The sequence below is a fragment of the Triturus cristatus genome, chromosome 12 (genome assembly GCF_964204655.1).
Source record: "Triturus cristatus chromosome 12, aTriCri1.1, whole genome shotgun sequence".
In the NCBI taxonomy this organism is placed as follows: Eukaryota; Metazoa; Chordata; class Amphibia; order Caudata; family Salamandridae; genus Triturus; species Triturus cristatus.
The window spans coordinates 60991498-61016584 of record NC_140595.1 but is presented as its reverse complement, the minus strand read 5'-3'; the positions used below and the strand labels follow the sequence as shown (position 1 = coordinate 61016584).

At 47.0% G+C, this 25087-nt stretch overlaps 1 protein-coding gene across 2 annotated transcripts in view; it reads right to left on the bottom strand.

Annotated features, from left to right (window-relative positions):
* LOC146772468 (nuclear receptor ROR-beta-like) overlaps positions 1–17577 on the bottom strand; it is a 105016-nt gene extending 87439 nt beyond the window's left edge. Inside the window, exon 1 of one of the 2 annotated variants that reach the window (XM_085639387.1) lies at positions 17311–17577. In XM_085639387.1, coding sequence (XP_085495513.1) covers positions 17311–17317 — 7 coding nt within the window. In that variant the 5' untranslated portion in view covers positions 17318–17577. The remainder of the gene's footprint in view (positions 1–17310) is intronic. The other variant, XM_085639388.1, reaches the window with a different exon arrangement.
* Positions 17578–25087: the final 7510 nt, after the last annotated feature.

Here is a 25087-nt window from a genome sequence, read left to right as displayed (position 1 = left end):
AATCTATACATAGTCATTATATAAAGGAAGCTATGGACATACGGGTGAAATGACAGACGGAATGAATCGAATTGGGTAGATGAAGGGATGCATTACGCAATGGATGATAAAAGGGATTAGAATACATGTCAGCTGGACGAAGTGATGAATGGACGGAGTGACATGGCTGGATGGACCCAGAGAGTTGATAACCTGACGAAGAGATGCACATCTATGCAGTATTGCTCATCTCAGAACCGCATCTTGAATTTTTTTCTGCAGGATTACAGCTGAAGGGCCCTTCTGCTTTATGTGCGGCAGGTGACAGGTAAATGCATACTCACACCCAAACAAGGAGAAGATACTCATAAGAGTAGATGGAAGCGCGGCATGATCAGGCCACAAGAGATATCCAGGAGTCGGTCACCCTGAGGCACACGTCCCCTCCATCCATCTGCTGCCAGTGGGAGAAGCTCCTCGCTGCAAGCGCTTGGAGTGCACAGCCTTGCCTGGCAGTGTCAGGTCAACACTTGAGTATACATAGGGTCGAACTTATCATCTGGACCCTTATGTTGGTTGCTCTGGAGAGACCTTCAGCATTTGGTCATTCCATGAGCACACGTCAAGGCCAGGCCATCTGACAGTGAAAGCCACAGACGCCCAGAAGCAGTTCCACAAATAGGGTTTGCAATGTGAAGCTAATTTCTGATCAAGGCATTGCAAGAGAGAGGTTAACGCTCTGAACGTTTGCACTTGAGGGAGCCTTGGAGCACACACATAGGATCAGGTACCCATGCACTGGCTTTGGTGTGCACCCCCTTAGGATGCTGCCTGAATCACTTACACTTTGTTGACAAATCCATTAGAAAATTATTCAATTTACAGTACAGCAGCCTCGTGCTTTATTTAAACACAATAACATTTAATTGAGTACTCAATTTGACATATAGCAAAAAATTGAAATCCAAAGCTCAATGTGTGGAGGTCAGAGGTTTGCGACCGGCCGCCTTCTCTCCTTCCGTGGGGAGTAAATCAAGTACTATAAAGAAGATATTAGGAAAATCAGCTATTTACAGCTTTGTAGTCGGGGAATTATTGAGGGGACATTGGCGAGTCGGCAGCAGTAGAAGATCAGGGACACCAAGAAGGTGGTGGCGTAGTAGTGTTGACTTTGGAACAGTAGGAATACTTCAGCAGGGGTGGAGCACTCTTGGCCAGCGGTGTGACTACCGCAGTGGTAACTGGGCAGAGAGGCTCAGGCAGCAAGAACTCAGAAACAGCGGGCAGTGCAATCAATATTACTGTTGCACGCAACACTGTTACGCAGTAAAAATGGGTCCACGGGGTGAGAGTGCTGGAACAATGGGGTTACTGCCATCAGAGTTCCATCACTCAAGGTATAGCAACTGTGAAAAATCCAAGTGTCACAGTAAGACCAAGTGTCGCAACTGAGCCAGGTCCATTCAGCAGGAGAGTGGGGGGGAGGGCGGATGCAGCCCCTAGTGCATGTTGGAGGACACTGTAGCAAATATATATATTACAGTATGGTGTGGTGGCACACTTATGTACCAACAGCACATTGATCATCAAAATGGCCACTGATTTTACACAGATACAGTTTTATTGATACAACTATATAGGATACAAACAATAATAAGTGGAAGTTCGGTTTCAGCAAATATTCATCATTTGCACATCACCAAGAAAAGTGTCTTGACCTGTTTTGATCCTATTAAAATCTTTGCTTTCATAACAATTCAGAATTAGAAGAAAATGTCTCTCGTGTGCTCTCCTTATGGCCGATAGATTTTGAAATATCCGCACAGTTCATTTACAGGCGCTTAAATGTTGTGTGTTAAACTAATTGCCTTTCCTTCCACACTCCCTGAACCCCAGCAGGATAGTCGCATAGTTTACTTTACAGAATGCTCTCACTTTACAGTCAGAGAAAGAACAGAAAATAAACAGCAATGTCCATGTTAAAAGCATCCGCAGCAATTTGTCAAAAGTCATTCTCTGACATTTGAATACACAGCAAATGTGACAAAATAAAAAACACAAAATGAAAGGGGTCTCTTTTAGCTCATTCACCTTCTGGACTCCAGCATGGTTATTTTAGGGGTGCTGCAGCACCTACCGAACCCCTACATTCAGTGCCTATGCATGGTGTAGTGTTTATTTTTTGAATTATGGCTTATGCATTCGTTTTATTTTTTAATTCCCTATTAGTAGTTATTTTTATTTTATATTTGAGTGAGGTCGGTACACTTGGTGCATAACACTATTTGCATATGGAATTCTTCGTCTCACACCTGCATTACATACCCAAGTCAAGATGTGTTATCCTCTTTTAACAGTGCAGGCTTTTTTGTATCCCTTGACAGCGCTCGACAGCATGAGACAGTCGTTACCATCTCATTTTGTTTCCTTTTGATAAGTTGAGACGTCTTATACCAAGAATGCAGTCGTGATCTTACAAAGACTTTGGAGACCATGTTTGTTTCGTAGAGTGTCTATCTTTAATGTGCTAACACGCTTTCACCTTGTGTCAGCACTTTCAACCCAGACCTACTGGCATTGTAAAGGCATATTCTCATTTTTGATTGGGTACTTGCTGTAGGTGGCAACTATAAAGACAATGTATTGGAGACAAAATGGTATATCTGCTCATTGCTTATAGGATATCACAGCCAGAGCCTGTCCAGTACCTCTTTGGTGCATTAAAACTCTCTTTCCTCTGATAAGTGTTGATGTTTACAAGATTTCTCCTTCTATTTAAAGGGGTTTTCAGTGTGCCAATGGGGTCATTTTTTTAATCTACTTGTATGTTTCCCTCCTACCTTTTGGTGTGCGGTTATAGTTTGTCAGATTTTTTTATATTCCTTTTGTGTGAACCTAAGATTTGCCTGTTTTACATTTCTTGTGAGGTTGGCGCTTGCCTACTTTTCTCCTTTCCTTTTAGTGTGTGGTTGGGTTTATCAAGGTGCACCTTCCCGTTAGCCTGAGGCTGTGGTTGATGTATTTGACTTGGTTTGAGTTTTAATTTTCTCCCTCTTTCCTTGGTGAGAGATCATGGTTGTCTTTCTACTTTCATTCCATGTGTTGGTTTTTTTCGGTGGGGGTTTTTTGGTTGTCTCCCTCCCTTTAAGTTTTACACGTGTACCTTTTTATTTAATGTAATTTGTCTAATTTTCACCTTTTTTTTTAGGCCTGAGGATGGAGTAGTGTGCTTTTCTCCTTTCTGTCTGTTAGCTTGAAATTCACATGTTTACACTCTCCTACAATGAGAAGTCTGTGCTTGTTTTTCTCCTTCCTTTTGCTGTGAGGCTGGTGGTGGTCTGTTTCCCATCTATGACACTGGCTGCTCATTGTTCTGTGTTTCTCCATTCAGTTTTGGTTAAGGTCTGTTTTACTTCTTTCTTTTGGTATGGGTCAGGAAAAGTCTGGTTTTATATTTTCCTTTGGTAAGAGGCTGAGGTTTGTTTGCTTTTTTTGTTGGTGTGAGGTTGGTAGCCGCGTATCTTTCTATTGGATTTTTTCAGGTTAGTCGGTCAATCTTCTTTTGTGTGGGGCATGTCTGAGTGTTGTTCTTCTTGTGCATGGCGAGGAACTTTGCCTATTTAACCCTATTCTTTAGCTTGGGGATGAAGTGTGTCTGATATTTCTGTTTCCATGTGTGGGACATTGGTTTACTCTAATGTGTCTAAATTTCATTTTTTGGTCTCGTTCTTAATCTTTGGCTGTTCTTCGTTCCTTTAGGGGTGGTCTCTCATATTTTCCTTTAGTGAACGAGTTCAACTTGTTCCTTTTTCAACTTCGCTCTAGTGTGACTTTTGGATCTGTCTGGTTATCTCCCATCATTTTGTTTGGGGGTTGTTTGTTTTACATTGCTCCTCTTGTGTCTCAGTGGGTTTTGAGTTTATTTCCACCTTCCCTTTGTGTAAGGTTGTGGTTTGTTGTCTCTTTTCCCCCTGCCTTGCCCTGATGCATCTTCATTCAATGAGGAGTGAACTGTGAGTGCCAAAAATACCCGACGCTACTTCACCAGGAAGAGAGATGTAATGTTGAAAGAGGAATGTTTGATTAGCGCCCACACGAGGCGAGTCCATGTGCCTTGCGTGCTACAGCCAGATATTAAAGGGTCACGAGAAAGGGTGTGGGGTGTGTTCTGGCTGTAGGAGGGTCTGTTTAGAGCTATGCAACAGTGGCCTCTGTGCAACTCTGAGACTGTTATACAAGGGTCTGGTGGTGGATATGTGGGGAGTCAGTTTGGGGCTTTTTGAGATGTGGTAGGGACTGTATGATGGTGTCCAGTGGGGTAAGTCCAAGGCTTTTGGGAGCTAGGCGAGTGTGTGTTAGGGGATATCTGATGGTGTAGGGGGACAGTACTGGGCATTTTCTCCACATATAAAATATGTGTCCCTGTAGAGAACCCCTTTCTCCTTGTTCCCTCTGTAAACCTACATCCTTAGTTGTGAATAATGTTATATGTGGAATGCTCCACTGGAAATAGTTGTGAACATCCACAAAATTACGACCTGGTTTTTACACTTCAAGGTCCACCTATCCGCCCTTATCCTGGAAACACCAGTTTCCCCATCCTTAATCCTCAATTCACAGTGCTGTAAAAATCTAGTGCTTAATTTGTGCTGGAGTTTCTAGCGAACGTGACTTCTTTCATCAATGCACTCTGACCAAAAGCAAGAAAGAAAGGGACAGTCAAGAGGAAACAAGAGCATAGGAAGCATTGAAAAAGAGATAAGGAATGGATAAAAACCTGCAAGTGACGTTAGGAGCCGGGAGGTGTAGGGTCAAAGAGAGAGTCATTGAAACCATGAAGTGCAATCTGGACTAGGCAGGCTTGGTGTACTGCAACCTCCGCATTCAGCAGCATTCAGCAGCATCAGCAGCATTCAGCAGCGTGCTCTTAAGAAAAACTTTGCGCCTCTGGACTTGCGTGTTTTTGGTTAAGTAAACACTGCGTAAAATCGAGCACACTCTCGGTTTTCCTCCACTGTAAGAGCACTTTACCATCTTAAACTTCAGTTTAGATCAGTGCTTAATTTGAGCCGGGGCTTTCCGGTGCTAAGCACCGGCACTTAATTGGTTTCTGGTGCTCGGCACCAGCACCAAATTTTCAACACCACACTTAGAACAGTCCATGGTGGTGCTGCTCATCTAATTTAGAGATGAGCAGAACAACAGATGTTTATGAATAAAATATACATTAAAATTGCTAATACCTGCCTCCCCAGCCATTCCTTTAGCTTTGGGGACTTGGAAAAATCTGAACTGTCGCATTTACATGTGAGAGCGATGGTTAGTAGTTGTTTTGGCAGCGATGACAAGGGCGATGGGTGGTCAAGCTGCAGTGGCCTCCTGGTCAGAGCCCTGGCACTTAATATTTTACAAATTAAGCATGGTTTAGATCACAAATTACTACTAGCGCCCAAGTTATGCTTTGGTGCACTGAACCCTCACAAGAAGGCAGCTTTTCCCCGCACTATTATTACACTCTATATATTGCGCCGAGTTCCTATAAAGCATATTGAGGATCTGAGTAAAGAAAAAAAGTGTCTATACTTATTTATCATTACTTAATAAGTAATGAAGATTTCAATGACGTTGCATCCGAGACACATGAGAGGTTTCGTGACACAGGAGTCCAACGCGACAATGGCTGCATTCTAGCAGTCAATGGAACAGGCATCAATTTTGCTTTAAAATGAACTGTATAAAAATGTACTTTTTTTTAAAGAGGGGAAATGAACAAAAATAGAACATTTGAAGCTTCGAAATCCACAAGCGATGCTCTAACTCCCACCACAGACAATACCAAGACAGCAGTGACATATGCCTTGCGTCTCATCGACGTAAAGCATATGTTCCAAGACCAAATTAAGTAACGGAGGACTCCTCCTGAAACACTTTCAAAGAAGATGCACTAGCCAGTGGGACATTTTAGAATATCGGCCCCACCTATTGGCTAAAGTAACTTTCAACCAATCCTCTTCATTCAACAAATAGAAACTAAGCATGCTGGGACCTATACGTCCTAGCATGCTTAGTGATGTCAGATGAACACCACGGCTAGATACAACTCACACAGGTGACATTTGGCCACTGACGGCGATGATGTGTGTATGATTCCAGGGTAAAATCACTCAATTGGTTAATGCACTGATCATATAAATGGAAGAGGTAATACTACAAGTCCCAGCATTCTTAGTGCAGTGGTCTGAAAACTTAAACCCGCTGAAAGTCATCGGTGTCACATGAGCTAGCTGACAGCTAGGAGCTCACAGTTTTACTCAAGAAAAATACACATGTACTAAGACGGTCAATAAATCATGTGACACCCCTGGTATTATCAAACAGCAAAGGAACTTCATTTTAGAGACTGCTGAAGAATTAGGGACCAAACAACCTCTGCCCAGTTTCCAACATTTGAGCCACAAATAGTGCAGAGAGCACTGCAAAGGGAGCATTGACCCCATAAGCTAACTTACTTGCAGAGCACAGAGTTGGGTAGCATGGATGCCTGCTGGGTGCAGAGGTGGGCAGCAGCAGAGTACGTCAGAATGGGATTCACGTTAAAATGTTTAATGTCGCTGGCCCCATTATTCAAGAGGCGGGGTTCTCTCAAACACGAGCTGCTTAAAAACCCCACAATTGGAAGGAATCATTTCCCTCGATGGCATAATCAGGTAGAAGGCCATGTGACATCGACCTGCATAAATCCTGCATCTCTTTCGTCACAGAATGTTGCCAAGTAAGATGTGCCAATGTGGACCTGCCGAAGGGTGCTGTTCAAAATAAACTTTGCAAAAAGCCCCGGGTACTGATGGGATTGTGCCACAGAGAGACCGAGAAGCGGCCTCTGAAAGGCCTGTCGGGCTGGGGCAGGGAGCCTCCGCCAGGTGTCTTTCTCCACCCTCGTCCCTAAAGCCCTCGTGTAAGCGGCACACAGCTGGTGACAACTCTCCCAGAACAACCTCGCCCGTGCTAGGCCTGGGCGCTATTCTATTTGCGTTAGCGAAATTCTCAAATTACAATTTACTGAAATTTGCTGATTTTCGTGATGGGCAATTTCATGTCATTGATGCCTATTAGCTATTGCTCTGACCAGAAAGTGTCCCAGCCAGGGCTCGAGTCGGGGTACCACGCGGGTGGACGGCGTCCCCCCACTTATTTTACCGGGTTTTTACCGGGTGGACGCCGTCCACCCTGCCCAAAAGATAGAGCCGGTACCCGAGCCTGCACCTGCGCGCGCGCTCAGCACTCACCAAACCCCACCTTCTATTGTCGAGAGAGGGCGAACAGAGCTCTTTAAGTTGTTTCACGTTGATGGAGCCGTTCAGTATGACAGACGGGCGCTCGTGGCCGTATATTAGAAAAGGTCAGTATGTATTCATGCATTTCAGACGGAGACCGGAAAATTTACTGTGGGCAATAAATACGCACCGAACAGGCGCAGCTTTAATTTCCCCGCTCCTTTGAGTGTCAATACGGTGACTAATTCCAACGTAAACATTCTCCTTTGCCCTTTGAACCTGCCCCCATCGCCTACTAACCTTTGTTAATTAATGGGGACTACATCTCGTGACGTCACTTCCTGCCGTGAGGTCACTTCCGGTGACACCACCTAACTTGGAGCGTCCCCCCACTTCTTTTTTTAGGACTTGTGCCCTGGTCCCAGCAGAGTAATTTTTTGTTGCAAATTAGATTTTTTCCATGCTAGCGGCACACTCATGTAAAACCAGTAACACGCGATATGGGCAAGCCACATGGCATATGTAGGGCACCAGGGCACTTCGGAGCCTGGCAGGCCCGAAGCCAACTCTCGGCCGTCCTCTGACGCCAGGCTGCCCAGAGCACGTGACAGGAAGGGGCGGGCCAATAGAAAAAGGCACGTGGTTGGAGAGCCAAGGATGGGCTCTATCCACATAAGATGATGTGGGAGGGAGGGCCAATGCAATGAACGATGTAAATTAAGACATATAGGGAAGGGGGCGAAGGAGAGGGGGCGGGGGGCTAGAAAGAGACCGAGTAGTTCAAATGTTGAAAAAGAAACCCACTAAACATTTTTCTCCGTCACTCTGTGACCCGTTTACTTGATGCCTCTTAGACCCCCTTTCATTTACGTTCAACTATAAGAGGGTGTGAGAGTGTCGGCACCGAAGAGAGACAGCTGCAGGACAATGAAGAGTGAGCAGGGAGTGTGGCATAGGCAGAGAGACGAGACTGCTTTCGGTAGAGTCAGATAAAGAAACATTATTGAGTCGAGACATATTCAAAGAGATGATTGACAGAGGGGGTAGAAGGAGAGAGAGAGAGAGCGAGAAAGTATCTTAAAAGAAAACCGCCAAAGAGACAGACTAGTCAAGGGGGAGAGTGGACAAAGAGCGATGGAAATAACGAGAGGTGCTGATGGAAACGACAGCAGGACAGAACAGTAAGAACAGAGAGCGAGAGAAGAACGGAAAGAGCTGGAGAGATTCAAAGAGTAAGAGACAGAGTGGTGAGCAAAGTGAGTGACAGAATAAGCAACAGTGAGAAGGAAAGAGCCGGAAACACATAACTGCATGCGATAAAAGGGGGGCGGGGATAAGAAGACGGGAGAGAACATACAGTGCCCACTACCATTGAGAGATGCCTTTCTCCTTTGCATAATATAGTCCGCGTGCTACCCTAGCTTTTTAGTCAGAGGTTATTTACCATATTAAACTCTCTTTGCACTTAGATACTCTGGACAGTTATACCGAGGACGAATGGAATGACTGTATGCTACAACATCTGGAAAAAACCAAGAATTACTTTCAAAATATTCTCTCTCTACCTTCATGCCAGCCCTGTCCTTCTCATCTGAGTGAATACAATCTTACCGTGCCTACTGGCACATACACTGTTTATAAGAGATACCTTAAAGTTCAAAGCGCAAAGACATCTGGTCACACCACAACTCCCAAAAATACACCATCCTTCTTAAATATATGGTATTCGGAGTGTCATGCCTGCGGCCTTATGCACGGTCAGCTCTATGGCTTGACCACGGAGATTTTTTTATTCTTTTAATTGCACAGTGTGTAAATTTATTCTAATGCAGGTCACTATATCTATAACTTGCCAAATAAAGTCTTAATGAGTATGTGACAAAGGCGCACTCGAAGCGAGGTAAGCTTTTTGCTCAGCAGTAGGAAGTGACTTTGCATTTCTATTCCAATCACATCATATACTGCACTCATGGGATCTCTTTGATTTCAATTTTTGGAGTGTTAAATCCTATTTTTCCCCTTATAGCTTTCTGAAAGGAATGAAGAAAGCCTGAGAAAATGAGCTCTAAAAGTGATCCTGTGTTGGAGGCGGAGACTGTGTGAGCCCATCTCACTCACTTCAAAAGAAGATTAAGAGTTTTTAGTTCTGACAGATCTATAAGCCGCCGATTGTCTGAAGAATTAAAAAACTGTCTCTGGACACAATGCAAGGCAAAGCCGTAATTACAGGTCTAGCAGCCCACACGCATTATAAGAAATACAAAGAAGAAGCCGTAATGACTCTTATAACCGCCTCTACACCACAATAAGCAATTTGTGGCAGAAGATGTTACGACATTTATAGAAGACTTAATCAAAATTATGCGAACCAGGGGAAAAGGCGCAATTACACTAAAAGCTACACAGTATATGTAGAAGAAATGCAAGAACGAAGCCATAATTGCACCTACAGCACTCCCGTAGCATTATAAACAATGCAAGGGAGCAGACGTATTCACACCAGAAGTAGCATCAAATCATTGCAAAGGAGAAGCCGTAGTCACATAATAGCAGCCTCATAGCGTTATCAACAAGCTATCGGAGGGACGTAGTAAAAAAGTAAAATAACCCCCCCCCCCAAAAAAATCACTTCTTTTACGACAAAACGGAAAGCCTGAGTTTGTAAATATTTATCCATGCATGTACACATGGGACTTTATCCAGTACAATTGTATATCTCCCAATGTTTTACCACATACGCATCATGTTTAAATCTCTATGTATGTATACCTCCTATGTGTGGACATGTATCTATATATTTATATATTTCCCTCCCAAAGCAGGGAAAGAAAAAAAGAATCTCCCGAAACCTCGTCAAATCCACGTTATACGACCCATCCTATTCCTAACCGAAAATATTCGACCTCCGCTCTGGCTCATCCCAAATCTCTATTACTACTGTGAACTCCCAAATAACCCTTTCCTCCTCTATACCCTTCATCCAACTTACAGACTCACATGTCTACCACTCCCAATAGCAATGTATATTTCCCTCCTTTGGGTTCCCGAGTAGCATGCTACTCGCCGAAAAGCGCTTCAAGGCCTCGTACAACTTGAAGCAACGCACAGCAAAGCTGTCATTGCACTAATATTGCCACGGCGCGCCATCGTATACCATCCTTGGGGCAAGCTGCAATCACACTTCTAGCAGCCCCTATACCGTTTACAAGCAATGCACATGAGAAACAGCAGCCACCGGGACACTCCATGCAATGAGTGGGAGAAGACACAGTACTACAAACGTTCTGTTGCTTTGTGCAGCTCAATTCTGCCACTACATCTAATGAGTTTAAGGGAAGGAAAGCAAGACCACAACACCCAGAATGGATTAGGTTATCACATAAAAGTCCAGAACTGGAAAGAGTGTCCGTAAAGACCTCACGGGAGGTGGTCACCCTACCTCCTCATGCTATGGACTTTTTAGAAGGTGAGTTTCCACTTGGATGTGGGATTTCCTATCCACTACAGCCTGGTTGGCGTGTTTCAGTTTCCGTGTCTGCCACTGATTGTGTAACCACTGACTTTCTATGTGTCGCGCCTGCGTTTCGCCCAAGTGCTGGTGTCTTCTGACGGGCTGTCTCCCGTCTAAGGATACACATTTGCCACATTGTTACCGCAGGCCCACCCATACTATTAAAAGCAATGCTTAGAAGAAAGGATTACCAAACAACATTGAGCCTCATTAAATGTAATGATAGGGAGGGACAGGACATAATAAGGTGGTTAAACGCAAGTCGAACACTTATATAGTGCGCTACATAACACAGGTTGCCACTAGGCTCTGGTATGTGCAGCTACTGTAAACAGTGGATGGGAGAGCTCTGGCTAGACTCGCATGCCATCATATATAATGCATAGGGCAGGGTCACCTGAATTATGAGTCAGGGGAGGACCAAATTATGCAACAAGGTTGGCTACATTATGCAGCAACAAATGGAACATGATGTGGTGTTATACAGCACTTTTTGTGATAGTATTACTTCATTATTTTGTTTCATCTCATTAGTACCAGTTTAACACCTAAATACAGCAATGGGCAAAAGAAAGGTGACCAGTCAACCTTTGTGAAGGGCCTTCTACTGCGCAGCAACATGTATCGCTGCGATTTTTGTAACTTTTGAACCATATGAGCCAGAAACAATGTTTTTGCTGATATCTGCATTTTATGCAGCAGACGGTGCATTATGTGGCAAAGGTGGCAAATTCAGAATCATTCGGTAAACACTGTGGCCTCAAATACGTAAAATGCCCGTAACCATGGCAGAGGGGCAGACTCAACATAGGGATGTCCAGAGTCACTGCGTTGAAGAAGCCATAAATACATGTAAAATGGCCACAGGCCATTGTAAACAATGCAATGAGAAACAGCAACTATCCTGCCGGATTTCACATTACCTCGCTCCATGCATTAGAAGCTGTCATGGGAGAAGCTTTAAGAGGTCCATTCAGTGAAATAAAATACTTTAAAAAAAAGACTTTGGTTTACCCAGTTCTGCGCCAGTAACAATCGCCAACAATAGGCGTTCCTTCGTTTGATGCTGTCAGCTGTGGTATTGAGAAGTATTATGACTTTACTCACCAGTTGGCCATTTTAACTAAATCTCTAACAGTCTACACTTCACTATAAACACTGCAGTATGAACCTATAATTACATGTACAAGAGCTGCATGACATTATAAACATGGGTGAGGTCCTAAATGCATGTATAACACCTCCAATGCCCTTATAAGTAGAAGTGCGCAATACTTACATAATTTCCTTTTGCTTAATTCAACAAAATTTCAGCAACATTCAGTAAAATTTCGAAAAATTTGCACAAGCTTATAAGAAATGCAAATCTGGCATCATTTAGCGCTATATTTGAGTCCAAAATGCATCATTGGGGCCATTTTGAACGTGAGGACACATTTTGAGCCAAAAAAGCCGAAGTACAGCGATCAACAGTGGTGGTTTGCTCCGTTCCAGTGCTCTCATAATAGGATTTTAAAATTAGGTGATGCAGTATGATTTTGGAAGTTTCACATAACAAGCGTAATGCAAAATGCTGGCTGTTACGCAAGATTATACTAGCGTAACAACATTTTTGTGTGGTAGGATTATAAGCGAAGCAAAAGTATGGAGAAGCCTTAATTACATGAACGAACGACATACAACATTGCGACAATATAAATACACGTGTGCTAGCCCCTCGCAATTCTAACAATGTCAGGAGACGCCTTAATTATAAGCAAACTAGCCCCAGCCCATTATATGCTCCGCGTGGAGGCACCGTAATTACACGTATACTAGCCCCATGCAATTGCAAGCGAAGCATGGCGGCACAGTAATTCCATGTACAGTAGCACCATGGTATTACAAGCTGTGCGTAGATAAGCCATAATTACATGCAAACTAGCACGGAGCCATTTTAACCAAAGCAGGGAGCCTGCATAATGACATGCACAGGAGCCCCATGCCATTACAAGCAATGCATGGGGGAAGCTTTTATCACACCGATGGCAGTCTGAATACCATTATAAACTATCTTTGTACAATGTCACCATATTATATGCATTGCCTGGGAGAGGGCATATTTACATGTGAACCAGCTTTATGAACGAATTACACACATAGCAGATCCTATACAATTACCACCCAGAACCGTAAGTAACCTTATGTAAGAGCCAGCTGAATTAGAAGAAGTGTATGGGAGAGTCCTAATTACACGTATGTAACCACCTCCCCATGCCACCACCCAATGGTTATGAATGGCCAGGTCCCACCCATGCCAGCCCGCGTGCTGACACTGACAGCAGGCCGCTCCCTAGCAACAGAGCGATTAAGATGGCAGCTGGAAGAGAATCCCGCCCCGTTCATGCATCCGGGGTGTCCAGGGAGTGCCAACGGGAGTGAAGCAGGCATTCCCAGAGCACTCCATGTTTGTGCCAAGCTCGGCAGCAAATGGCTGCTGGGTCCAGGTCTCAGCCAAGTCTTGTTTCTGGAAGGCCCCTTCTTTAACTGAATTTTCACAATATTCTTTCAAAATAACAATCACTGTTGATCTGAAATAAGTTTACCACTTGACTCAAAGCCACAATGGCCCAAGTCCTGAACTTTTCACCTAGAAATCATTGATTTCAGACGTTTTAGTCTAATTAGTAAAATCGAATCAAAACAAACTACAACACCAAGAATGCATTAAGCTGTCATAGTACTGTCCAGGACTGGAAACAGTGTCCGTAATTACCTAGCGGGAGGTGCTCACCATAACCTATGAACAAGGGTGGCATCGGGTTGTGGGCATTTGAGAAATGCCTAAATCCATGCGAGACTCTGCGTCAGGGTGAGCAATTCACAAAAAGCCAGAGGGAGCAGGACCAACATGAACCACAGGTTGAACATGGATGACGACACACGGTCGACCGCACAAACTCAGCCCCTCAACAGCCCCCTATTTACTATGGATACTCCAGGGTACGGCATAGAACAGAAAGCAAACATGGCTCCCACAGAGAGAGCAACAGTAGGGTCAGGGGCGTGGGGCAAGCAAGTATTAGAAACAGCTAACGCTGGCCATCCCTGATGGACCTATTCATGTGGTAAGACGCCATCAAATACACAGTCCACACAACACCACTGTACTGTGCACGCAAAGAAAAAAAATGGTGCAGACAACATTCAGCTTACAGTGCACACAACAGTGGCAATACGTCGCACAACAAATACAGGGCAAGCATATGCCGTCTACAATTTCATGCATGCTTTGCAGGTAACATTAAGCATAGAGTTTTGTATGTATCGGTATTTATATAGCGCCTATCTAGCTAGGCAGCAACGAAGCACTGTACATTAAGTGTGGGAGCGGATTGGTAGACGAGCTACAATATCATGTACGTCAAGTGAGGATTTTACAAGTACACAGTTCACATATTGTATTTTACGTTTTAATCGAGCGAGGATCATAGGTCATACCACTTCATATCCACCATAGTGCCTCAAGGTGAAATTTGGATCAAATATGGTGCAGGCGCTCTTGAAGATTGCGAAGAACCGTCCTCCAGCGGGCAGACCCTTCAACTAAAATCTACCCACTGTTGAGTACTGACTGCAAGCATCAGGGTGTTCACAGACCACTCTGTGGGGGGTGAGAGGGATTGTAGAAAAATCATAGGTCTGTCTTGTGGGTGATGCTCCATAGGGTCTGCTAATTACATATGGAGAAGCTCGAAATTTGGAACATTCGGTACAAACAGTGAGTACAAATTAAACGTGATTAGGCAACACTGGCTATACAACACTGAGAAAACAGTGCACAGCAGACTGAGCATAGGGGCAGAGACCAAGCAAAGGGAACTGACAAGAAGCATATGGGGCAGACATCATCCAGCACACAGAGTGCACACAGCCTCCAACCTACAGTGCAGACCATAGTGTGCATAAGAGGCTGGCATAATCCACCGCAAGTGGGCCGCGCCAACCAAAAAAGAGAAGACGCTGCACACACAACAGCAATGATGGGGCGCACACAACTGTGATCGCAAAGTGAAGACAACACCAAGGCAAGTCGAGAAGACCACGGAAAGCATTAAGGATACAGTGCACACAACAGGAGGCCCATGAACCTGCAACATAAGCATATGCACACTTGATGTGGAGAATGAGGTGTGCACAGTAACAGGCCTATGTGTGCCACACTACACACAAAACAAGAGATGAGCAGAAACAGATGCAATCTATGGTGATCTGGTGGCTGCGCACTCGACTGCACTATGCACAGAACAGTAAGCGTTAATGCACACAACACTGAGCATCCGGTGCACAAAATATCCAGAAAACCACTGCAACAACACTGATCTCAGAGCAGCACCAGATGAAAGACAAGCAAGCGGTGGACCCTGAAGAGTGGGAGCACGAACCGGCCCCCAACACTGGCTGACTGGGGTGTGGGGGCACCTTTCACAGCAGTTCTTAAATGACGTCACTACACCCCCCAGAAGTAGCGGCCTGAAGCACGGCGCTGGGTATTCTGTTAGTTACGTCTTTGGGGGGGGGGGGGGGGCGGGGTTTATAGCGCACCCATCGCTTGTCAGCACAACACCTTGCAGGTGCGGTATTATTGTTAGAATATTAATACTGCAGCCACTGTCATGAGTTTGCAGCTTCAAAGCACTATAAGTGACAACGCCTATCATTTTTGTATCTGCGTGTAGTTTCAAATATTGTTGATCTGGACAGGGAAATAGGGGAAGCACACAGGTCTCCAACAACAGTTGCCTGGACACTTTGTTACAACCTTGGAAATAAAATAACCTTTTTGTCCTTTATTTAAAAAAAAAAAAAAAAAAAAGATTTTCACTCCCTTATCCCCAAATACCCCTTCAGGTGGTAGGATGGGTGTAGTGTGCTTACATCGTACAATATGGGGCAGGTACTACACAACTGGCTCCCTGTCCTGGCCTGCCCGTTGTTTGTTTATTCACACATTAATTGCAGCGCACGCTGCGTACATGGATCACTTCCAGGTGCTGGCAAGAGGTGACTAAAATCACGGATGACAGGGATCAGAATAGAAGTTTTTCTGTTGGTTTATTACCGTTTTTGTTTTAATATCTACTTTAACTCCAAGGTAGTGGGTTCAAAACGGAATCTGAGCTTCATAACATACAGTGAAATGTACAATATAAAAATATGTGTGTGTAGTTTTTCCACGTTATAGCGAGGTGTCAAGCAAAACAAGTAAACAACTTCGTAAAATAAGTATGTATATATATATATATACACACACTACTGTAGTTGACTGCGATATCAACGCATTGATATTGTTAATATTACCAATAATCACGTTAGTCTGTGATCTCTGACCCCGTCTTCCAGTACACGAATGAGTGAACATTAATTTTGAAGAGCAGAGAATCCATCATCTAGTCTGTGATGGCTGCCGCTGAAATGGACTGGACTGCATTTAGTACTAAAACACATACACACACTCGTACGTCTGTGAGAGGGCAGGACACTGGGTGACTAATGAAACAATGAACTCCCACGCTGCTCTGTGTGGCTGCAGACATGAATGGCAGAGTCATTACGTGACATCTGGGCTGAAATGGCTACGGGAGATAGCTCGGTCGGGCAGCGCACCGGCGGCGGAGTTATACAGATGTTAAGACCGCTGGGGCAGTCTCAAGCATTGAACCTTCTGATGTGCAGCCGTGACTCATGTTCAGTTAGGTCATGACCCCAGTCATCCCCCATAAACATCTCTAAGAAGCAGCATATTTACTCTCAGCGTAGCTGCAAAGATGGTTTTCATGGACATTACTCATAACCAAGATTTTGAACCAGGGAATAAAGGCGGAAATTGGCGAAGCGAGACACACCTTGCACTAGCATGGCTGTTTTCCACTGTACACCCCTACAGTCAGCCCCCCCCCCCCCCACTTTGAGGCTGGAAACAGTGCGTTCACACTAGTAAGGTAGTATTACCGAGGTAATAACTTGGAATTCGATGCTTACACTGGGGTGATTCTGTGTTAATAATTGACACATTTCTTGTAACTGGAACAGCGAAGAAAGAGATTGAGCTGTATATTTATAACTAGAAAGTCACCATCACAAATGTGCAATAAATCACATTTGCAACCTGACTAGGACACTAGTGATAATATCACGACTACTTAGAACCACACAAGTCCCCATTAGCTGCACATCAACACCTCGTCCATCCCTTGCAGAAACAGCAAGATCTCGAGTCGGCGCTACATAAAGATGTACTTTGTCCTTCTCATATATCTAGTGAAACGTACTCCACCCTGCCCCACACACATCGCCCCACACACATCACCCCACGGATCCGTATGAAAGGTATCACCCTCCCCTCGTTCAGAGGCAGCCCCAGCCTGCTGTGGAGCAGGGCTCGCTCCCAAAGCTCCTTAGCGCAGCTCTGGGCGCTGTGGGATTTATAAATCCTGCCACAAGCCGTGTGCATGTTTAAGCTTCAAGCAACAGCAGCAGCGGCGGAACACGCACGGCCCCTCTTACCTCTCATCTCGGCTGTGCTCAGGGGGGGCTGGCCCCACTCATGGAAACTCGGCTCTGCCTGGAACAGAGGGTCCTGTCCTGGGGGCGTCCCTCCAAGGGGCCAGGTTTCTGCTCAGGCCTCTCTTCTCCCTGCTCCGCTCCTACCCTCCCTCGGTGGCTCTCCCTCCGCCGTGCAGTGCACTGGGGTCCCCGGGTCCCACAGCTCCCTCCCGCGCGCCCTGCCTGGGATGCAGCTCTAACCTACTTAGAGCAGCAGACGGAGCATGTGGAAATCCACCTGACAGGAGGCTGCGGGCCACGCCCACCGCGCTAACCACGCCCCAACCATCCGTCCCCGCCTATGAGAGCGCAGGCGCACGCCCACCGCTCAGACCGCGCCCACACAACGCGCACTGGTCTAGGCGTGCGGGTCCACGCCCATCGCTCACACCGCGCCCCTGCCAGCCGCCCTTCCAATGAGAGCGCAGCGCCACGCCCACATGTCATTCTAAAGGCAGAAGGCCGCGCCCCCAGCGGCGGTCCGGGGTTTGCTGCGCGCTCCAAGCGTTGTGTTTGTCTATTACTTTGGACCAGGTGAGTTATGAGTAGTGTATTGTATTGCAGCATTTATATAACGCTTATACCCCTATGTGGGACACTGAAGCGCTTGCCTGCATCGCAGTGCTTTAAATGGGCAGGTACTGTCCGGTACTGACCACCTGCCATTCTTTAATTTGAATTGGAGAGTATCTGCTCTTCTCAGCACTGCTGCAATACATTCAGTGGGAGAGTACCAGCGCTTAGAAGCAAACCGTACTATCAAAAGTGAGTACCTGCACTTGTGCATTTCTATTTAAAGCACTGGCTTACATGGGGGTAGCCGTTTCTTTCGCATCCTCGCATTCTAGAAGGGGATGTTGGCGAAACTCTTAGTAGCAGCAAGCAAAGGTGGTACTATAACCAGCTATAATTGGGGCACAGGTGACCACTAAGGACCCAGGGCCCTGGTGCCACAGCACCTGCTAAATCATTGCTAGCCACCCCACTGGTCAGGCGCTGGAGACTAGCAGGGGCACAGCTTTGGGGGGGGCGGGGGGGGGAGGCTGTTTGGGGTGTGACCCCACCCCCTGAATGAATGCATTCTAGGCTTGATAGTTGGGTCTGGGGGCCCTGAGTCAGGTCTCCTATGCCTTTGTTATTTTTGTCGTCATCCTCATTTGAATAGAAGGTTTTAACTTATTATTATTAATGACGACTGTAGACAGGGGCCCACCAAATGCAAATCAGTATTGAACCGGCTCCTCATGGGGACAGTGTGCCCCAAACGTTGGTCGTCCTTCCACGCTTCCACCCTTCGGCATGCTGTATTATAGTTGGGAAAAGTACGATTCACAGACCCAGAATCTCACTTACTAAGCTACGCCCCGGGGGCACTAGCCATGGTGCTTTTTAAAATTGAATGAAGATACGCTTGCAGATCTTCTGTTAGGCTGTCACCTTGAGGCCAGTGAAGACACTGACCAGGCGACTCCCCACTCTAGCTAATTACACAGTGGCCTCTGTGGCACCTGTTATGCCCAGGTTAATGTGAGACTTTTGTTGCGTGGATATGCTATGGTTTCTTATGTGACAGTCGTGCAGTGTGTGCCCTGTGGATGTGCATAGTGGCTATTTAGCATTGTGTTTGCTGTGGCTGTGCACAGTGCGTGCCTATGCATAGCTGTTACGGCGCACAGCGGTCATCACGCACTAAAGGAAAGATGGAAAATCACGGTATTACGTTGCTCCTGGCAGTATATGTATTCTGGTTTTGCATGATGTGACAATATATGTTAGTTGTTTCGCATGGTATGTCGTGCCTGTGCAGGTTGTTAGCAAAAAGCGTGGTATAGGAGTGTGCATTATTCTTGTGGCAGTGTATGTACTATCATTGTGCATGCTGTCCAAATGTATGGTAAATATAATGCAGCATGTATTGAGACTGTGCAAAATGTAAATGATGGAAAAGTATGGTATTCCGGTGTGCATGTTGCTCTCTGGCAGTGTCTGTGTTGTTGTCGTACATTGTGTTGCAACATATGTCATGCAGTGTGTGTTGCAGCTGTGCAAGGTGAGTATAATGCTGAATACGTGGTGTTAAGGTTGCTACAAAATACATTAGTACACAGGTTATTACAATATGTAAGTATTCTTGGTTTACTAGTATGTCATACACATTTCACCCAGGGGCTGAAGAAGTATGATCGCATTGCCTACATCCTGATAAAAAAGTTACTTGCCTTCGGTAACGCCGTATTTGGTAGGGCTATATCTAGCTGCATGTCCTTTACCTTTGAATTTCCCAGTGCGTCAGACCGGATTCCGAAGATTTTTCATGAGCAGTGCCCCTGCGCGCCAGGTGATGGTGTAGATCAGCACTGCGTGCGTCGTCGGCACCGGAAGTGACATCTGCAACACCTATATAGGCACCAACTCGGTGTGCTGACATCAGTTACTTTTCATAACTTTCGACTCCAAAAGCACAGAGCCATGAAGAACACTGACACTAGTGTGGATAAATTAGGGCCCTGAAAAGGATCCGCCCTGACCCTAGAAATGTGTCTGCAGAGCGGGGAGGATGGGTGGGTTGTTAAGGAATCTTCAACTAGATATAGTCTCTACCAGATAAGGAGTTACCAAAGGTAAGTAAATTGTTAATCTGATAGGGACTTCTAGCCACAGATTCCTTACCTTTGAATAGATACCCAAGTAATACCATCCCCAGTGGTGCGTCTGCAGACCGATTTCAAACAAGGAAGTCCTGCAGGACCAAACGGGCGAAGTGCCCACCCCATGGACCTGACTGTCCAGACACTAATGTTTGGTGAACGTGTTCAGAGAAGCACATGTTGCTGCCTGACAGATGTCCAGAACCGGAACTCCTTGTGCCAACGCAGTGGTCGCAGCTTTAGCTCTAGTAGAATAAGCTCGCAAGCCTTCAGGAGGTTGCTTCTTGGCTAGTGCGTAACAGATTTTGGTGCAGAGCACCACCCAGCAAGAAATGGTTCACTTCAGCACCGCCTGACCTTTCTTCGCACCAACACACCCCACGAAGAGTTGGTCAACCACCCGGACCTCTCATGTGTGGTCAAAGTAGAAGGACAATGCTCCTCTTCTTTAGAGGGATGTAGAGGGGCATAGAAGGTGGGCAGGGTGATGGAGTGCCTTACATTATAAGGGGTGACTACTTGAGGCAGAAAGGAGGCCCAAGTGTGAAGCACCACTTTGTCAAGATAGACTGAGAGGTAAGGCAGCTTAAAAGACAAGGCCTGCAGCTCACTCACTCTGTGGGCAGATGTAATTGCCATCAGGAAGGCTGTTTTTAGTCTGAGAAGTCTGGGGTAACAGTTGTGGAGAGACTCGAAAGAAGCACTCATCAAAAAAGCGATAACTAAATTAAGGTCCCACAGAGGCATATTGAAAGGCGAAGGGGGAAAGAGGTGGACGAGACCCTTCAAAAACCTATGTACAAAAGGAGATTGAAACAAAGAGGGCTGATCAGGAAGCTGCAAGAAGGGAGACAGAGCAGAGATATAACCCTAAAGGGTGCGCAGAGCACAGCCCTGCTGGGCAAGGGAAAGAAAAAAAAGCAAGACTTCTGAATGGGGAGCAGAAAGGGGATACATGGATTTTTCTGCATACCATGCTACAAAGTTCTTCAAATGGCAGGTTTATACCGCCTTGGTGGAGGAATGTCTGGCTGCTAGAATATCATTACAGACATCGGGAGGAAGGTCAAAAGTTGTCAACTGCTGCCGCTCAATCTCGATCACAAGAAGGCAGAGAGTAGACGGGTTTGGGAGGAGGACACTCTCCTGCTGCTGCAACAGAAAATCCTCCAGAAAGGGAAGCCTGATCGGAGGATCGAAGGCCATGCTCAGAACCTTGAATACCAGACTCTTGTGCCCAGTCTGGAACCAAAGGATGACTTGGAGCCGGTCGTTCCTCATCTTCGGCAGAACAATGGGCAGGAGTGGTATGGGCGGGAAGGCATTCAGGAGGCCTAAGCTCAACTCAAGACGAAAAGAGCCACCTAGGGAGAGCCGCCTCGGAAACTCCAATGTGCAAAACTGCTAACACTGTGTGCTCTCAAACGGAGGCAAACAGATATAACCAAGCTCTCCCAACTGCTGAAAGAGACCTTGCGACACCTCTGGGGAGAGACGCCATTTTTAATCCGCTAGGCATCGATGGCTGAGTTTGTCTGCTTTGGCGTTCAGGGAACCTGTCAGGTGTTGAACCACCATGGATATGCCCTGCTTTTCCAGCCTTGTCTAGAGACGCAGGGCCTCTTGACAAAGGGTCCATGATCCCACCTGTCCTGTTTGTTGCAGTACCCCAAGGCGGTGGTGTTGTCCGTGAACATCTGCACTAGCCTTCTCTTTGATGGAGGGTAGAAAGGCTTTCAATGCCAGTCGGATTGCACGGAGCTCCAGCAGGGTGATGTGGAGTCTATTCCGTTGGAGACCAGAGTCCTCTGATCTCCACCTCTCCCAGGTGGCCGCCCCATCCCAGGAGTGACGCATCACCACTGTCAGCTCTGGTTTGGGAAGGAAGAGGGACCATATCGGAGATGTTTCCCTGATGCTGTGTCCATTGAAACTTCGAGTCCCACTGCAGAGCCCGCATAGGGTCTGCCTCACCTAAAGCCAGAATAAAGGCTGAAACATCAATATCACAGCCTGAATATACAGGACTCTCCACCCGGGAGAATACGCCTGAAACTGTATTGTGTCCAGTACAGCTCAGATGAAAGGGAGCGTCTGAGAGGGAGTCAGGTGTGACTTCGGCATGTTGACAGTGAACCCCAGATAATGCAGGAGGTTCGCCATAGTCTGGAGGTGGAAGATGACAACCTGGGGCGAGTCTGCCTTCAACAGCCAGTCATCAAGATAGGGAAAGATGGCACCCTTTATCACGGCAGATGAGCTGCACCCACAGCCATCACCTTGGTGAACACCCAAGGGAAGCATGGTGAATTAAAAGTGCTCATGGCCCACTGTAAACCACAGATAGCACCGGTGGGGAGGCAGGACGGGAATATAGAAATAAGTGTCCAGCAGGTCCAATGCTACCATCCAGTCTCCTGGGTCCAGGGCAGACAATACCTGAGCTAGCGTGAGCATCTTGAATTTCTCCTTTTTGAGGAAGAAGTTGAGGGCTTGTAGATCTAGGATAGGATGAAGGCCTGTTTTTTTTTTGGGGGGACAAGAAAATAACGGGATAGAAACCACAGCCTACTTCTGGTACCGGAACCCTCTCTACGGCTCCCTTGGGCAAGGGAACCATGACTTCGTTGCGGAGCAAGGATAAATGATCCTCAGTCAGCCGGTCATGAGATGGGGGCATGAAGAGAAGGGTAGTCTTGAAGGGGAGGCAGTAGCCCCTGTGGACAATCTGCAAAACCCATCTGTCCGATGTTATGGACTGCCAGTGGGAAAGGTGGTGGTGAATTCTGCCGCCAATTGATGCCCATTGTTGTAAAGGGAAATATTAGTAGGACTTGGAGGCTGCAGCTGCCGGGGGTGGACAAACAGGAAGGCTGGCTATCTGACCCACTAGGTCTGTTGGAACTGCTCCCTTGTCCATGCAGAGGCTGGGGAGCATGCGAAGGCATGGTGACTGGGAGGAAATTGGCACTGTTGGAAGCCCCTTACGTAGCCATTAAAGAAGAAAAATGCACATTGAGGCTGCTGAGAGGCCCAATGACTTGGCTGTAGCCCTGAGTCTTTAAAGTACTCCAACGTGGAATCTGCCTTGTCTCTGAAGAGACGGATGCCATCGAAGGGCATGTCCGTAAGAGAAGCTTGGACATCCCTTGAAAAGCAAGTCATCCTCAACCAGGCATGGTGCCTCAGAGCCACTGTCGATAAAGCTGCTCTGCCCAGTGAGTCAGTCGTGTCCAATCTACATTGACATATGAACTTTGCTGCATCTCTTCTTTCGGCAACAACATGGGAGAGGATGGCCCGTGCCTTCTCCGGGACCTCTGGCAGCACTTGAGCAACAGCGTCCCACAAAGTGTGGGAGTAGCAGCCCAAAAGTCATGCAATGTTCACAGACCACAATGCTAGGCTGGCGGAAGAAAAACAGTTTTCCCAAAAGAGCCCATTCTCTTGGATCCCCTGTATGAGAGTGCAGTAAGGAATGCGCACTGGGAAGTTGAAGCTTGGACCACCAAGCTCCCCGGGATAGGGTTTTGGGTGAGGAAATCGGGCCCCCTGGGGCGGGGCGGTGGGCCACTGTCTTATACACAGGAGCCCCTGTGTTGGGTTTGGACAAAGTCCCCTACAGGACATCAGTGAGGGCATCATTGAATGGGAGTAAGGGTTCGGATTAGGAGACTCCCAGTTGCAGCACCTCTGTCAAGATGTTGACTGCCACTGAGGGCAACTGAATTTCTAGGACCTCAGCTGCCCTCCACACCACCATTGCATATGAGGGTCCCTCAGTGGTGGCTCCTCTGCTATGGCGGAGGAGCGTCGCCCCCCCCACTCCCTGCTAGCAGCCCAAAAAATGAAAAATAAAATGATAATAAACGCTTGTTTAATATTGTTTTATTTTGGCTGTCGGAGCAGATGCTTGGGGGCGGGCCAGAGATGGCAGGCTGGTGGAGAAGTGTTTTAGAGTGCGCATGACTGTTTGGGCAGCCCTCTCAGATCGGCCAAACCGTCATGCACACTGAAGCTCTCTCCATTCCCAGCTGCGTTGTTGGGTTGGAGAGAGAAGGCACAGGCTCCCAGTCGGCCCGGGAGCGTGAATCCACGGCGCTCATGCCAATCCTTACGCTTTCTTGCAGCATCCAGATTGGCCGCAGTGGGTTCTGGGAGCCTGTGCCTGCCGTGCATGGCGGCAGATCGGAGCGTGGATGCAGGTGAGTTATTTATTCATTTTTAGGTGTCGGCTAGCGATGCAGTGCAAAGCTCTGCTCGCTATCGGCGAGATCTGTTGTTACCGACGTGGCTCGAAAGTGGGACAGGACCGATGCACGCGTACGGCAAGGCCTGGACTGGAGATGTGCACGTGTATGGTGCGAGCAGGAGTTGTAATAACGCCTCAAGCCGTACGCGTGCACATCAACTGTCTGTGCCGAAGCTTTAACAGACAGGAGATGTGCACGCGTACGGGTCACAGCGTTCTCACAACTCCTGCTCGCACCATACGCAAGCACATCTCCCTCGTACAGCCTGCCTCACCCCACTTACCAGCTCTTGTGGGGACTCTGCGCTGCTCCTTAGCTGGTCTTGCGTCTTCAGCCGGTCACTGCAGCAACACACGGGGCTCCGTCTTGCTCACAGGAGCTCAGCCTGAAATCTTGATTTGGCCGCACCATGCGGCATTCATGAAGGCAGCGTGTGCTCCCGCCACACTTCCTCTACTGCTTTTAAAAAAAAATTCTGGCTTGGGTACTTTGGCGGCCCCCTCCCTGGGCCGCACGAGCTGCGCAGCACTCATTTAAGTAGGGCGACATTTCAAGTCCGCACGCGCCGCCACCGGGCACGAGCCGCATGCCACGTGCCGCCAGGCTAACTCGAGTTAGAATGCGGGCGAAAAGTTCCAGGTACCGCGCATGCGCGGGCAGCCCTCGCCCTCCCAGGTCTCCTCCCCGGCCCGGATGTGGAGCTGCTTTTAAAAGTGGTGCAGGGCGCGTGGGGCTCCGGCAGTGCTCGTCACCTCACAGATCTCTCTGACAGCCACAGCCATGTCGGACCAGACCACGTTCGATACCGATGTCATGACCCTGACCCACTTTGTGATG